The 13790-nt window shown below is 41.6% G+C and overlaps 1 protein-coding gene across 1 annotated transcript in view; it reads left to right on the forward strand.

Moving 5' to 3' along the window:
- rasgef1ba (RasGEF domain family, member 1Ba) overlaps window positions 1-13790 on the forward strand; it is a 137389-nt gene that overhangs the window by 118425 nt on the left and 5174 nt on the right. The window contains exons 7-14 of the mRNA XM_084728191.1: window positions 257-472; window positions 1607-1681; window positions 2636-2731; window positions 3516-3618; window positions 7156-7235; window positions 9006-9101; window positions 12873-12968; window positions 13601-13724. Coding sequence (XP_084584317.1) covers window positions 257-472; window positions 1607-1681; window positions 2636-2731; window positions 3516-3618; window positions 7156-7235; window positions 9006-9101; window positions 12873-12968; window positions 13601-13724 — 886 coding nt within the window. The remainder of the gene's footprint in view (window positions 1-256; window positions 473-1606; window positions 1682-2635; window positions 2732-3515; window positions 3619-7155; window positions 7236-9005; window positions 9102-12872; window positions 12969-13600; window positions 13725-13790) is intronic.

Here is a 13790-nt window from a genome sequence, read left to right on the forward strand (position 1 = left end):
ATGGTCAAGGGTTACCTAGTGTCCCTCAGTGGTCTAAAGAAAGTTTGTTAAAGCTAAAGGGTTCCTTCAGTCTGTTGTTCTCTGTGTTTCCACTGCTGTTTAAAGACTAGTGAAGATTCATGGAGAAAGTTTGATTCCAAAGTGATTACAGGAAAAAGTCTGTTTGAAGAAAAAAAAACTGATTCTCTTCTTTCATTTCTTTCCATCACTCCCCCTCCCTCCGTTCCTTCCTTCCTTCCTTCCTTCCATCCATCAGGTTTATAGGAAGGCAGTTGGCCAGATGAGCCAGGGCCTGATCAGGAGATTGACGGTGCTCAGCCAGTACGAGGAGGCGCTGGTCAAGATCAACGCCACGGCAGCCGAGCGACTGACGGCTCTCAAGGCGAAACCCCAGGCGGCCATCCAAAGAGACATGCTGTCCATCTGCAACGACCCATTTACTGTCGCCCAACAGCTCACGCACATAGAACTGGTGAGAGCAATCCTGATGTTGTAGGACTTTTTTTTTTAACATATATTTGTTTATTTTTTATCAGTGCTAACTGATCTACCTGTAAAAAAACCTGTAACTGAGCCAGCGTTTGCCCAGAAGACTAATTTTCATCTGTCTCATCTTAAAAATCAGTTTAAATCATCACGTCATATCATTCATTCGTTGTGACATGTCAAACCAAATTAAGATGTACATGTTGTCTTACAAAGAACAATCAGAAATCCTGCCAAGGACTCGCTCATATCGGCACATGAGCCAAAGAGAATAAGACCAAATCGATTCTGGAGAGGAGAGCATGTGAAGGAGGGGATAGCTGACACACATGATGGATTAGAAATCACTGTGGTGGTCGAGGTGAACCGAACGCCACGGCTCCTCCCACGTCCGACCTACCACAGCATTGATTTTAAACAGAACTCTTTGACCACAGCTTCATATTCATTACATGGCATTTTGCCATTGAAAAAACAAATCAATCTGAAAAACTAGAGGATAATCAAAGGTTTCTACAAAAGTTCAATTTCCATTGGCATCGTTTTTTATGCTCATTTTTTTTAGTTTGTTTGCATTAAAAAAACTAAGTTCGAACTCTTGAAATTCTGAAAGTAAAGTGATACATCATACAGAGCAGTTACTAAATAGGTCCTCAGTGATACACGATACTGTGTAGTTACTAAGTAATACATCTTCCTGAGTAGTTAATAAGTAATTCCTCATTACTACATGATAAAAGCATACTTAGTAATTACTCAGTATCAGGCATCACTTTACTGAAGGGGGCATAAAAAGAGAAACTAATGTTTAAGTAATTCACAGTTAATGAGAAGCGACTCTTGAAGAAAGTGTTGGATATTTATAAACTGATCATGACCTCATTCTTCATTAATATAGTATCTTCCAGTCTGATCTCCAGTAATTCATATCTACTAGTCCTTGAGTCAGTATTGATGAATTGCTATACATGTCATAATTTCCATCATGGCTAAAACCTCTTAATGATTCCTCAGATTAAAATTTAAGGTGGTGATGTTGCAGAACATTCGTCAACAATGACAGAAACATTCACTAAAGATGGTTGCAGGGAGCTGATTTTCTCTTTTGCTTCCTTCTCAGGAGAGACTGAGTTACATTGGACCTGAAGAATTCGTCCAGGCCTTCGTCCAGAAAGACCCGTTGGACAACGATAAGGTAACGTCTGCATTCTTTTGTAAAGATGAATCGCCAGATAAAAGAAGTATACACAGCGCTTATGCAATCCTCTAGCTGAAATCCAGTGTGCAGACATGATTTGTCTCCGTCTGGTGTGTGTTAGAAGTGAGATGGCCTACTTTCTCTTCCAGACGGATGTTAAGTTTACACAACACAGAGACAGGCCTCTGCACAGGTCAAAGTGAGGCCAGGTGATTTCTAGACTGTAGCAGCAGACTAAATATCCATCTCTCGTACACACACAAGCTCACACAGACACACACAGACACACCTCACCGACAATTTCCTCAAATCATCCCTGTGTCTGGATTCGATGGGCATGCATGCACCTCATCTCCTAGCAACCACTGCAGCCAAGGGTTTGTTTTGGGAAGGGGTGTGTGAGTGTGAGTTTGTGAGTGTGTGTGTGTCTGGCGGTGGGTTCTCTTGTCTGGCGTTCGGCTGCTAGGCAACAGACCCTTTTTGGAAGCGAGGTGATGTTGGGGGGTTAAGGCTGCCTTTGTGCCTCGGGCTAGCCTGCCTCGTACCCCCAACGAGCCACTTTGAAAAGACGAGAATAACTCACTGTGCGTTAGTGTGCGAGTGTGTGTTTGCATGTTAAAATGCGATGTGTCCACTGGCGGGAAATACTACGTGGGGGTGAGTGGCGTAAGGCCAAAGGAATGTGTGGAATTAGATCAAGAGGAATCCACACAAAGGACCAGCATGCATAATGTGAATAGCATTGGCCGCTATTGTGCTTATAGAAGCAGAGTGAAGTTGAGCGTGATACACAGGTTCCCTTCACCAAAAGTTTATTTTTTATGCTCAATGATGCAGTGACTGAAGGAAGGATGAAAAGAGCAGATATCAGCTTTATTTTTCCACTTCAGCACATTTTTTTTTGCTTTGCAATTAGTGTAAATGCTAATCGAGAGTCTGATGTTGTTGCAGAGTTGCTTCAGTGATCACAAGAAGGCCAGCAACCTGGAAGCTTATGTCGAATGGTTCAACAGACTCAGTTATCTGGTGGCTACAGAAATCTGCATGGTGAGTAATGACCGTGAGGCCAAGTTCACTCTTGAATAAGAATCTTGAGTCCTTTGCAGGAGGAAAAAAGAAGATTGGGCTGCAATTACTGATTATTTTCATCAAAGTGGCAAATCAAAAAAATGCTTGATGCTTGAAAAGTCTGAAACCCAAAGATATTCAATTTTAAAAAAACAAATTCTCTCATTTGAGAAGCTCAAAGCAACAAATCTTATTTGTTAAATGACTGATTAATTATGAGAATTATTGTTAGTTAACTGGTAATCAACTAGTCATTTCAGCACTTGAATCCTACTGCTGGATGCAGCAGGAGGCAAAATCAGTTTCACTACCAGTTGCATGAAATGAATGCAAAGAAGGTTGTCACCTTGGTGATTCAAACAGCTTATTTTGTCTGACCAAAATATATTCAGTATAACCTCAATGTTCGGTGATATGAAAAAGAGAAAAGCTGCAAAATCTTCACAGTAGAGATGCTGGAAACAGTGAATGTTGGCCATTTTTGCTGAATCAGTGACTTAAATTGATGTTTCGACCGGTTGTCTCAGCACCAAAATAGAATTAACAGCAACAATAAGCTCAGTACTGGTGTTTAGTCATGTAGTAGTAAATAAAACCTGGTTCAGTGAGGCTTCCAATGATCTCCAGGATCACACAGATAACCAAAAGTCTGGTAATGTACTTTTTAGTAAACCACCTGATTCCCGACAAAAACATTTACCCGACAATTCAGTCTTCCCTGAGGGCTAATACAGTTTTTTAATGTTCTCCATTTTATTAACAGCCTGTGAAGAAGAAGCACCGAGCTCGAGTCATCGAGTTCTTCATTGACGTGGCACGCGAATGCTTCAACATTGGCAACTTCAACTCCCTCATGGCCATCATATGTAAGTTCTTTTTTCCTTCTGTCTGAGATAACATTTTGAAGGGATTAATAGTCACTGGAAGTCTCAGTTTCTAAATAACTCAAACGATTAAACCTTCTAAAAATTCACTGAATCATGATAAATGTTTTAAGATAATATTCAGCAGCCAAGAAATGATTTGCACTGATGGGTGTCACATTTTTCAAATTTTGTCATTCTCATTTGGACTGTGCACTTGTTCCCCGCCGGTCTGCATTCCTGCAGAGAGCTTTTTCTTTCGGTCATCAGTAAATCGGATCAGAGCAGTAAATGCAATTTGTTGTTCAGTGAGAATTTCGTGCAGCGATGTGATCTCCCCTTGCAGCAGTAACCTCTCATGACTTTGTCCCAGTTCATTTCCAACTTGTGTAATTTACTTCAGCCTAATGATATCAGTGAGACCCGGCAGCAGTTCATGCAGATAATTGTCTCGATAACATTGATCAGAGGAGGGGAACACACAAGTTTTTGTCTTGGCTTTCTGGTGTTGCATTTGCATTTGACTGCTTGTTTTTGTAGACTCACACATACATCTACACTCAGTAACTGAGCTGCAATGGTTCGGTGGGTACTTTGGAAACCCAAATTCCTTAAATCTTACAGATATGCGCACCCACAAGTGTATCAATAATCTGGTTTACACTCTTCAATCTGAACACTGTCTGGATTGTAAGTGCATTGTGGTCTGGTCAGTTGAAGCTTCTTCATGTAGAGAAATAGCAGAAAAACTAAATCTATATTTACCTTATAAAATTCAAATTTGAGAGGTCGTGCAATTCTATGCATTTGGATTCCATTTTGTCAAACATTTGCCCTCATGAGAATCTATTGACCAAAAGCTTGACTTTACCATTAAAATACATGAGTTGGATCAGAATGTGCAGGTCCAAATTCAGCTTCAAAATGTTAGAGTTTAGTTGGATAGTGGCAGTGGATGCTGTATAGCTTAGGGAAGTAGACTGATGGCTGGAAGGTTGCTGGTTCAGTCTGGGAAATCTAAAAAAGGGAGTTCATGCCCCTTAACCAGCTACTTGACCCCAAACTGCTCCAGTGGGCGGCAGATGAGGCTGTGGTTGTACTGAGCAGCTTCCACGTGTGAATGTGTGTAAATATGTTCTTTAATAAAGATTACAATAGTCTAAGGATGCGTTGTACAAAAAAGGATTCATTTTTAAACCAGATTAAATCTTGCGTAGCTTTAAATTATGTTTCGCTAAACTTTAGAAACTAGCTTAAAATTAAGAAAGATTTAATTTAAACCTCTCTTTAGACTTCAATTTAGTTTTCACTCTAAACCTAAATTGAATTCAATTCTGTTGCACCAAAACGTTAAACTCCAATTTAAAATGTCCCTTTTTAAATCTCCTGTTATTTAGCCATATTGCTCCATTAATTCAGCCAGCATGTTCTTCTCAAAGGAGGAGAAATATCAGGAGTAGGCTAACTAGGCTAATAATGTAATGTTTTGTTAACTTTTTTTGCTAGCAAACAAGTGCTTAACTTTCCTTTATTTTTCCCCCGATTTAGTAGAGAAGAACCAGAGTACATTATTGTTTTTCATGCAACCCAGTCTAAGCAAACCCAGGTTACATAAAAATAATTAAGCAATGCTTAGAGCTCTAAAGCACCTCAGATAGTTTAGAGACCTGGCTGAGAGACGGGCTCTGGGGATCCCAGAGATGCCCCAGTGTTGAAGAGGAGAGGGCATCTGGTCATTCTCACGGGCCTAAGGGGGGAGTGGATCTGCGTGTCCAGAACGAGGGGGGGGGGGGGGGGGGGCATCTGAACGAGGACACAGAGCAAACCATTCAGGCAGATGGTCAGCACTGACCAGAGAGAGTGTGAGCACATGAGGGAGGAGGGGGGAGGCAGAGAGGGACGATGGGATGATGAGGGGGTAGAACAGAGCAGAACACAGCGAGAGGATATTGGAGTGCCAGCTGTTCTCTGTCTTTCTCCCCTGAGAGAGAGAACGCCACAGGCAAATCCCTTCTCCACCAGCCTCATCTCCTGGGAACCACCAGGGTTACACAGGGTGTTAGTGATGTGATTAAAGGGTTAGTACACCCAAATTTTTAAAAAGCAAATTTGTCTATTCGCCTTTAGCTTTTTCTGGCCAGGCAGATAGATTTTTTTTTTGAGATACCGGTCTCTTGTTTTATCTGCCGAAAATAAGATCTGATCCAAGGGCAGAAAGACCTGATCAGAAAATAGGAAAGATAATTAATTGAGGCCTGTGTCACAAAGGCAGTTTGCAGCATACACACAAGCCGCAAATGGTGGCAGCGTCAAGTTTAACAAATGATTGTCACCAGTAAATTCAAGGTAAATTTGCATGGAGTGAAGTTTGTCAAAGTGGGTGAGAGAAGATGATCTCATGCTGCAAAATGCAACTTGCATGGTTGCATGTTGCAATGGGATGAAAACATAATTCACACACTGCTCCCTCCCTCAACGAACACAATTCTTCTCTGACATGATTTACGACACCTAACATGACAAGTGATAATATTAAGCCAGCATGGTTCCAGGTCTAAATTAGACTGAATATAATTTTGACCTGGACATGACCTGACTATGTCCTGGATTAGTAATGGTTTCTAGTTTATAGCTGTATTTCAAAACCTGGGCAAATAAAAAACAAAGCAATCTGCATGGCTAGATACCACTATAAGTAATAGTGTTAAGTAATAACATGTCTTTTTTGTGTGTAATTTGAATGAACTGAACCTTTATAGATGAAAAACACACAGATTCAGTGTCTTTTCTTTGCTCCTGCAATTGTGTCGGTGCTGAAAAGGAGAAGACGTCAACGATATATTAATGTCAACATAAAGGGGTGTGTGTGTGTCCCAACGGGGCGACTGCCACAGCCAACACCTGTCCTTACACACACACACTGGTGTCTTTGTGAGCAGATTGAGCCGTTTCCTATGCGAGACACGTCCTGATGCACACCGTCACATGCCGCTGTGGTCGGACTTTCATTCATTTTGGCCCCACAGTGCTGAAGTGTCACGTAAAACTCAAACTGTCTCCTGGGAAGTGGAGTGAGTTCAGGAAGAAAATGAGGTTTAGAGTTTTATATTTCTGTCTGTTGAGTTCTTGTGTTTACTCGAAAGTTGTTTTGTGTTTTCCCTCGATGCCTGAACCTGCACATACACACACACACACACACACACACAGACACACAGAGGATTACCATATGGGAAGCAGAGCTCTGGGAGGGGAAACGAGGCGTGTGTTAACTCCATTGTTCCTGTGGCCTTTTGCCTCGCTGCATCAGAAGAGACAACAGCAGAAAGAAAGAAAGAAAGAAAGAAAGAAAAAAGGAGGTGGAGGGGATGTTAAAGGATGACTGTCGTGGGAGGAAGGCTTGAGGGTGGAGGAGGGGTGTGTGTGTCTGTCTGGCTGAATGGGAAAATGCCATGTGTTAATGCGATCACGTTTGGTTGTTTTCTTGGATGTGTGATATCTCTCTCATTGTCTTCTTCTCTTGTTGTTGTGTCCATCTTGCAGCTGGGATGAACATGAGTCCTGTGTCACGGCTCAAGAAGACGTGGAGTAAAGTCAAAACAGCCAAGTTTGACATCTTGGAAGTAAGTTTGCCTGAAAAGATACGATTTTGTAGTCAAACTTGTGAAACTGAACAAACGTAAATGCAGTTTTGTGAAAAATGAGGTCCTTGTATTAAAGATTTGTGGCTATAATCTCTCTGCCAAGTAAGAAAACAGACTTTTGCTACTTAAAATCTGCAGCTTTGACCATTTTTCATGTTGTCTTCCTTCAGTTTTTATTGGCCAACTTCTCCTGTGTGCCCACACATATTAGCAGCTCTGTGGTTTTGTTGTGTTGTGTTCGACACTGATGACTAACTGCGTGGTGGGCGTGTGGGGGAGCTTCATCTTTTGTCAGGGAGTTGTTGGGTTAAGTGCGATGACAAAGACAGATAAACACAGTCGTGCTGAAAGCTCTTGCGAACATGGATCTGAGTGGGAGAGCAGAGTTTCACACAGATCTCACACAGATGGATAAACACCATCAGAATTGATGTGTTTCCACTACGTTAGGGCTGCATAAATGAATGTGCAAAGACATTGATATTGTGGTAGAAACTTCTGCAATTACTAATTGAAAAAAACTTAGGTTGTACAGACACATTTTGTTTCACTGTACAGTAAACAAACAAGTTTAGTGTCAGCACAAAAAAGCACAACTTTGTCCCAGTTTTGTGATTGCTTGGTCTTAAATTGGTGCAAATGTACAAAAAGCTCAAAAAATATTCCCTTTCCCACCACCATCCTTCATGCATACATTAAGAAAAGTGAGGAAAAACTGGAGAAAGATGTTGAAAAGTTTCAGCTTTCATTTTGGTACAATTGATCTGTTCTAAGTTCCAATAAAAATTGTGCAAAATTGCTACCTTGGTCAACTTTCTCCTTTTCCTGTAAAAGCAACATACAGGATACAGAGTGGGGTAACTAGCTAGCTAATTATTGATGTAGATTAGCTAGCTAGCTGACTGAAGTACCATGTTGAAATGAAGAATGCACAGGTATGAAGGCAGGTGGAGGGAAAGGGAATCCAGCAAGTGGGAAGCCCCAGATGTTGAGGTGTAAGTGGGATACAAATCAGACAGCCCCCTCCCCTCCCCATGGCATCTGAGGAAACCCCAGATACTGCAGGGAAGCCGCTCTCTGAGCGCAACAGGCCTTCAGTCGGCCCTTTGAAACAGGAGATCTGACGTGGAGACGAAATCAGGCTGGGATCTTCTGTGGGATCTGAGAGCTTTCAAAGACTCTTTAGGTTCCCTTCACGTCTCACCGGAGTTCATCTCCACCTTTCTCCTTCTCTTTGTCGTTGTCTGTGTCAATCACACACCTCCTCACCTCTTTACTCTTTTGATGATTTCCTTTTACCCTCCTGTTCGGTCCCTGTGAGCCTTGTTTGAGGTAAATCCTGAACTTTCTGTAAAAGCAGAGAGTAATAATTTGCCATGATGGCTGCGTGAAGCTATGTGCTCCTCGGTTTGAGGTCACAGTCTCCATCTATGTCCTGATTCCCCCATCACATGACCTTACAGGCTTATTTCACAATTTCACAGCTGTGAACTGTTGTGCGCCACATTTGTGTTTGTGGAGGTATCTAATATGAAGAGATGACAAATTTCGGGACTGTTTTTTTTCCCTCTTACTATGCAATTAATGACTACTTTCACTATCATTTCAAATCAGTTATTATCAAAAATTCTAATTAAACCAGGGTAGGTAGAGGCTAAGGTGATATATTAAATTGCTTGTTTTGTCTTCTCACCTGTGTTTGTTTCTTATCTTCTGCTCAGACTGACACTGTATGTTTTCTCTCCGCAGCACCAGATGGATCCTTCCAGCAATTTCTACAACTACAGAACGGCGCTGAGAGGAGCCACACAGAGATCGATCACCGCCAACAGCAGCAGAGAGAAGGTGAAGCCTCAACACCGCAACATAACCGTGTAACATGTTCAGTTGGTTCACGTGAAGTTCAGCTCCTGCCTGACTTTACTGGGCTGGGCAGAACTGAGGGGTACAGTTTGACCTTTCCCAAGTCCCGCCCCCTTTCGCTCTGTGCTCCAATAATGGTCAAGCAAACATGACACTTTGGTCAACATTTTCCATTTCCTGTAAAAGTGACACATAGGGTCACATCTTAAAGTTAGCTCATGTTAGCAAAACACTAGCTAGCTAATGATTGATGTAGAATAACTAGCTAGTTAGCTAGCATTTTGCTAACGTCCTCCAGCAGCATCTTTCAACCATCTTCAAAATTTGATTTTCTTTTCAATATCAACAAAGTTAGCGCATAACATATTTCAGTACAAAAAACAGGAAAGAGAAAGGTTGACAGAGTTACCAAGCTTGCTCAACTGTCATTAGAGCACAGAGCAAAAAGGGGCGGGACTTAGGAAGGCTCACTTAATTAATTTTTTGAAATTTTAACAAAACCACAACCACTGGGAAATCAGGTCAAGTGTTCAGTGAAGTCTGTGTCCAGTCAAGTTGATGGTAGTTAATGAAGTCCAGCTTGCCAAAAAGCTGCAAACATTTCTTCTGCACTGACACATCCAGTAGCCTCCATTTATATAAACCCTCAAAACATCTGCACACCAGACTTTGGTTTACATTTCATACTTTTGGCCCAAACTAACATCCAGAGCCACTTACAGTGAATAATCGGGGGTTGGTGTCTTGCTAAAGACCACTTGACAGCTGCTGGAGGAATCATAAATGACCGCTGAGTTTCAGAATAAGCACCCTGACCACTGCACCGCCCTGAACAAAGTGACGCATGTTGCAGCTGAGACCATTTGATCTGCTTACAGTTATGTAAAACTTAAGATGGTTATCACATCGAACTCGAAGGAGAGGAAGGCGAAGCAGAAAGACAAACCGTAGCGCGGTCACTCGTTGTGCCTCGTTATCGTCTGAGAGCTACGTTCCATCGTGTTTACAGAATCAGCAGACGTAAACATGAGCGCGGCGAACGGACTTGGATGAGGGATAGCGGTTGCATAACAGCGTAGCCCAGAGGGGACGTGGAGGCCGAGCTAAAAGTGGGTCAAGATATGAGGAGGGGTCTTGGTTTCCTCCTCATCAAACATGTTGTGAGGAGAAAGAAAACAACAGTCGCCTGCCAGATCACATAGTGTTCCCTGCCCGCCCTGACCGAATATGAACCGACACAGAGCTCGTGGGCTGCCAGACATTAGTGGTTAGTCTCTCCTCGTACGTCACAAGTTGAATAATGTGTGTTTCTTCATGGAGACACAGTGTACTGTCAATATATATCTGGCTCCCTGAGGTTTGTGAGGGATGTTTCTTTTGGAGTGCAGAAATGTAAACATACCCAGACAAGAGGTCGGGGTCATGAAACGGAAAGTTCCCAAGAAGACTGGTATGTTCTTGCCCTTGTGGCCTCTCCTTATAGGGAGGGGTGGGCGGGGGGTTGTTTGTGTTGTCCTCCAGGCATCCACAGTGCCGTTGACTTTGTCAGAGGATCAACAGAGCCAACATTCATGCTTCGTTTGCAGCTTGATTTACTGCAGTTTTGTTCTTTGCTATGAGGACAGAGAGACTGAAATGATTGATTAACAAAATGCCATTCAGCTGATCTGAAGCAGGCTTGGTGTATCATGTGTTTGATTGTGCAACAGCGGCTCGTAAAGACATTTTACGAAGAGGAATGTGGAAAATAATCCAATTAACACCCAGATACACCACATGATGTGCTTCTGTTGCTTGTTTTAATCAATTTAGTGCAGATTTGGACAATTAATTAAAGATTTCAGAGGGAGGAGCTCTCTGTTTGGGACAGTCAGAAAAGCCATAAAACAGCAGGCAATTTCTGTATTAACACACTGATACAGAATCGCCTTTATAATCATAATAATAAAGTTAACTTGAGTGGCATTTGTGAGAACCTGTTATCACAAAGTGCTTTACAAAAGGCTACAGAAAAATGTATGGGAACAGGTTAGAAAGATTGTGATCATCGACAGTAAAGCCAGGAAAACAAGCTAATACAATATTGACAATATAACAAAGAATTACAGCTGAATATTTTCATTATTGGGTACTCTTGATAAATAGCTTTAATTATCAAGTCAAATTGCTGCTTCTGATTATTTTTCTGTTGATTAACTAATAAATTAATTATTTCAGTACGTGGTGCCGCTCTACAAAGAATAATCAAAGAGAGCAGACTGCAGCAAGAAAAAAACAATAATTTAAGATAATATTAACAGTGCAGAAATAATTAAAAAATAATTGATTACGATCCTTAATTTTCCCCAAGAAGGCAAAAACTAACTTTGATCAGCTGATTTTAAACATCTTCTGATGATGATAACCATCAAATCTATAAACACAAAGAAATACAAGTAAATGGATTTCAACAGCTTTAAATAGACACATCCTCTATAGTAGATCTAATTTTTGCCACAAATCCAGACCTGGCGCCCTTCTGGCTCCAGACCAACAGCTGTCCAGCTGTGAAAACGACTTCCTCTCTGCTCCTGTTGGGCACTTTTCTGCTAAAAGTAGAACATGTGTGTAGAGATGTTGCATACATGATTGTAAACATCCTGCCCCTACAGACCCCTCAGAGTACACTGTGTGCAGACTCTGACTTCACCGACGTCAAGTTAGCTGGTTATCAGCTGCACCCGCAATTTTGTTGGAGGACGGTGTGGAGGTGCAATTTGACACAAACAAGCTCACAATGCAAGTCAGCCAAGAACAGAGTTTAAGAGAAACACCTCAGATGGATTCACTGGCTTGGCAAAGAGACTCTATTGTGGGAAGAACTAATGAGGAAAGGGTGTGTGGTGTGTTATCCGAGTTCAAGCTCTGACATAACCAGAATGACTTTGGTTACAAAAAACACACAGAACAGAAATGTGCATTTAATAAATTGCTCAGTCTGCTGCTTTCCCCTCATGTATTTCATCTTTTAAAAGCTCCACCATCATGAATGTTTGATAATCTTGGGTGGGGATGTGTTGGGACTGTCAGGGAAGAGTTTTTTTTTATAGGTCACTGTGCCAGACTGCTGCAATCTTTTGACACACAGGAACAAAACTGGTGTTTATTTATCAGCCATAGCAACTGCTAAATACCAGATTTGACCAGCCTGCCTCTTTGATTTTCTGATGGTTGATGATTCTGTGGAAGGGCGGAAGGAAAAATCCTAACAGTGTAACATTTATCGTTATTTGAATGGAATCTGGTGCTCCTCCCCCACCTTGCTCTTAATCAACATCTATGTCGAGCTGTGCCCAGACACGCAATGACCTGAATCATTGTATGAGGGCGGCAATGAATTATTTACAACACTTTAAAGGGGAATTCTTCTCTGGTAACTCTACTCTACTTTCACTTCTCCATTTTTTGCTTGGAGAAATTTATCCTGGGTTTTTTTTTTTTTAGATTATTAAAAGCTGTATTTATACATGCTGCTACAGGCTTGGAAGAATGGAAAGCTGGTGGGTTTCCTTTGATGTAGGTGTGGTCGTGATCAGAACAGAACAGGGTCTGTTTCTCCCAGGAAATGAACATTATAAGAGATCCTCTTTGTCTATTGTAATCCCTTCGTTTGAATCAGTGTGTATAAAGACCACACACCTGTGAGTCATGTGGAAAGCCCCCTCACATCTTCTCAGTGAAATTAAATCCCTTTCTCTTTCTGTTGTCTTGCAGATTGTCATCCCTTTCTTCAGCCTTCTCATAAAAGACATCTATTTCCTCAACGAGGGATGTGCCAACAGGCTGCAGAACGGGCACGTCAACTTTGAGGTAAACTGAATTTTTAATTCCTCATAGGGAGTTTCCCCGGCAACGGATTACAGCAGATTTTCTCACAGAGCTGACTTCTCTGTCCAAAAACGTCACTGTATTTACTACACATGGCAACGTAACTGGTGCTATTTATTACCACTTCCTTAAAGAGTGTTACAGAATCAAGAAGTCAGACTTGAGTGTATAAAGTTCAGCTGTGTTTCCATGGTACAAACACACTGACCAGTGACCAAACACTCATAAGTATTTCCACTGATCTTTGGTCACAGCTCTACTGAATCAGACACTATTTTAAGGATCTATTCTATCCCGGGAAACTCTGCCGATTGCTTTTTATGTCCTGCCCTGTTATGACGTCTGTACAGTACATTTGAACACATTAACACTGCAGAACAGCTGACGATAACCTCTGTGTAATACGCCGTGTTAATGCACCGGGTAGCTTCAGCAGAGTCATACAAGGTTATTATATACCTTGCTCAAAGGCAGTGTGGCAGTAATATTTGGAGTACCGAGTAAAGTCGTGATAGTCGAGCCAAATATAAGGTAACACTGGAGTATAGACCTTTAAACATGTTTATTCCTTCTGAATACTAACCTGTATCCTCTTGTTTTCGATTTTATTTCAGAAATTCTGGGAGCTCGCCAAGCAAGTGAGTGAGTTCATGACCTGGAAGAAAGTGGAGTGTCCGTTTGAGAAGGATCGCAAGATCCTGCAGTACCTACTGACAGCTCCAGCGTTCACTGAAGATGGTACGTTTATCAATGAATGAATGAAATATGTAAGAATACTGGAAAATGCATGTATTCACTTGAAAG

Source organism: Lutjanus erythropterus, chromosome 10 (assembly GCF_056507025.1).
Source record: "Lutjanus erythropterus isolate fLutEry1 chromosome 10, fLutEry1.hap2, whole genome shotgun sequence".
NCBI lineage: Eukaryota > Metazoa > Chordata > Actinopteri > Lutjaniformes > Lutjanidae > Lutjanus > Lutjanus erythropterus.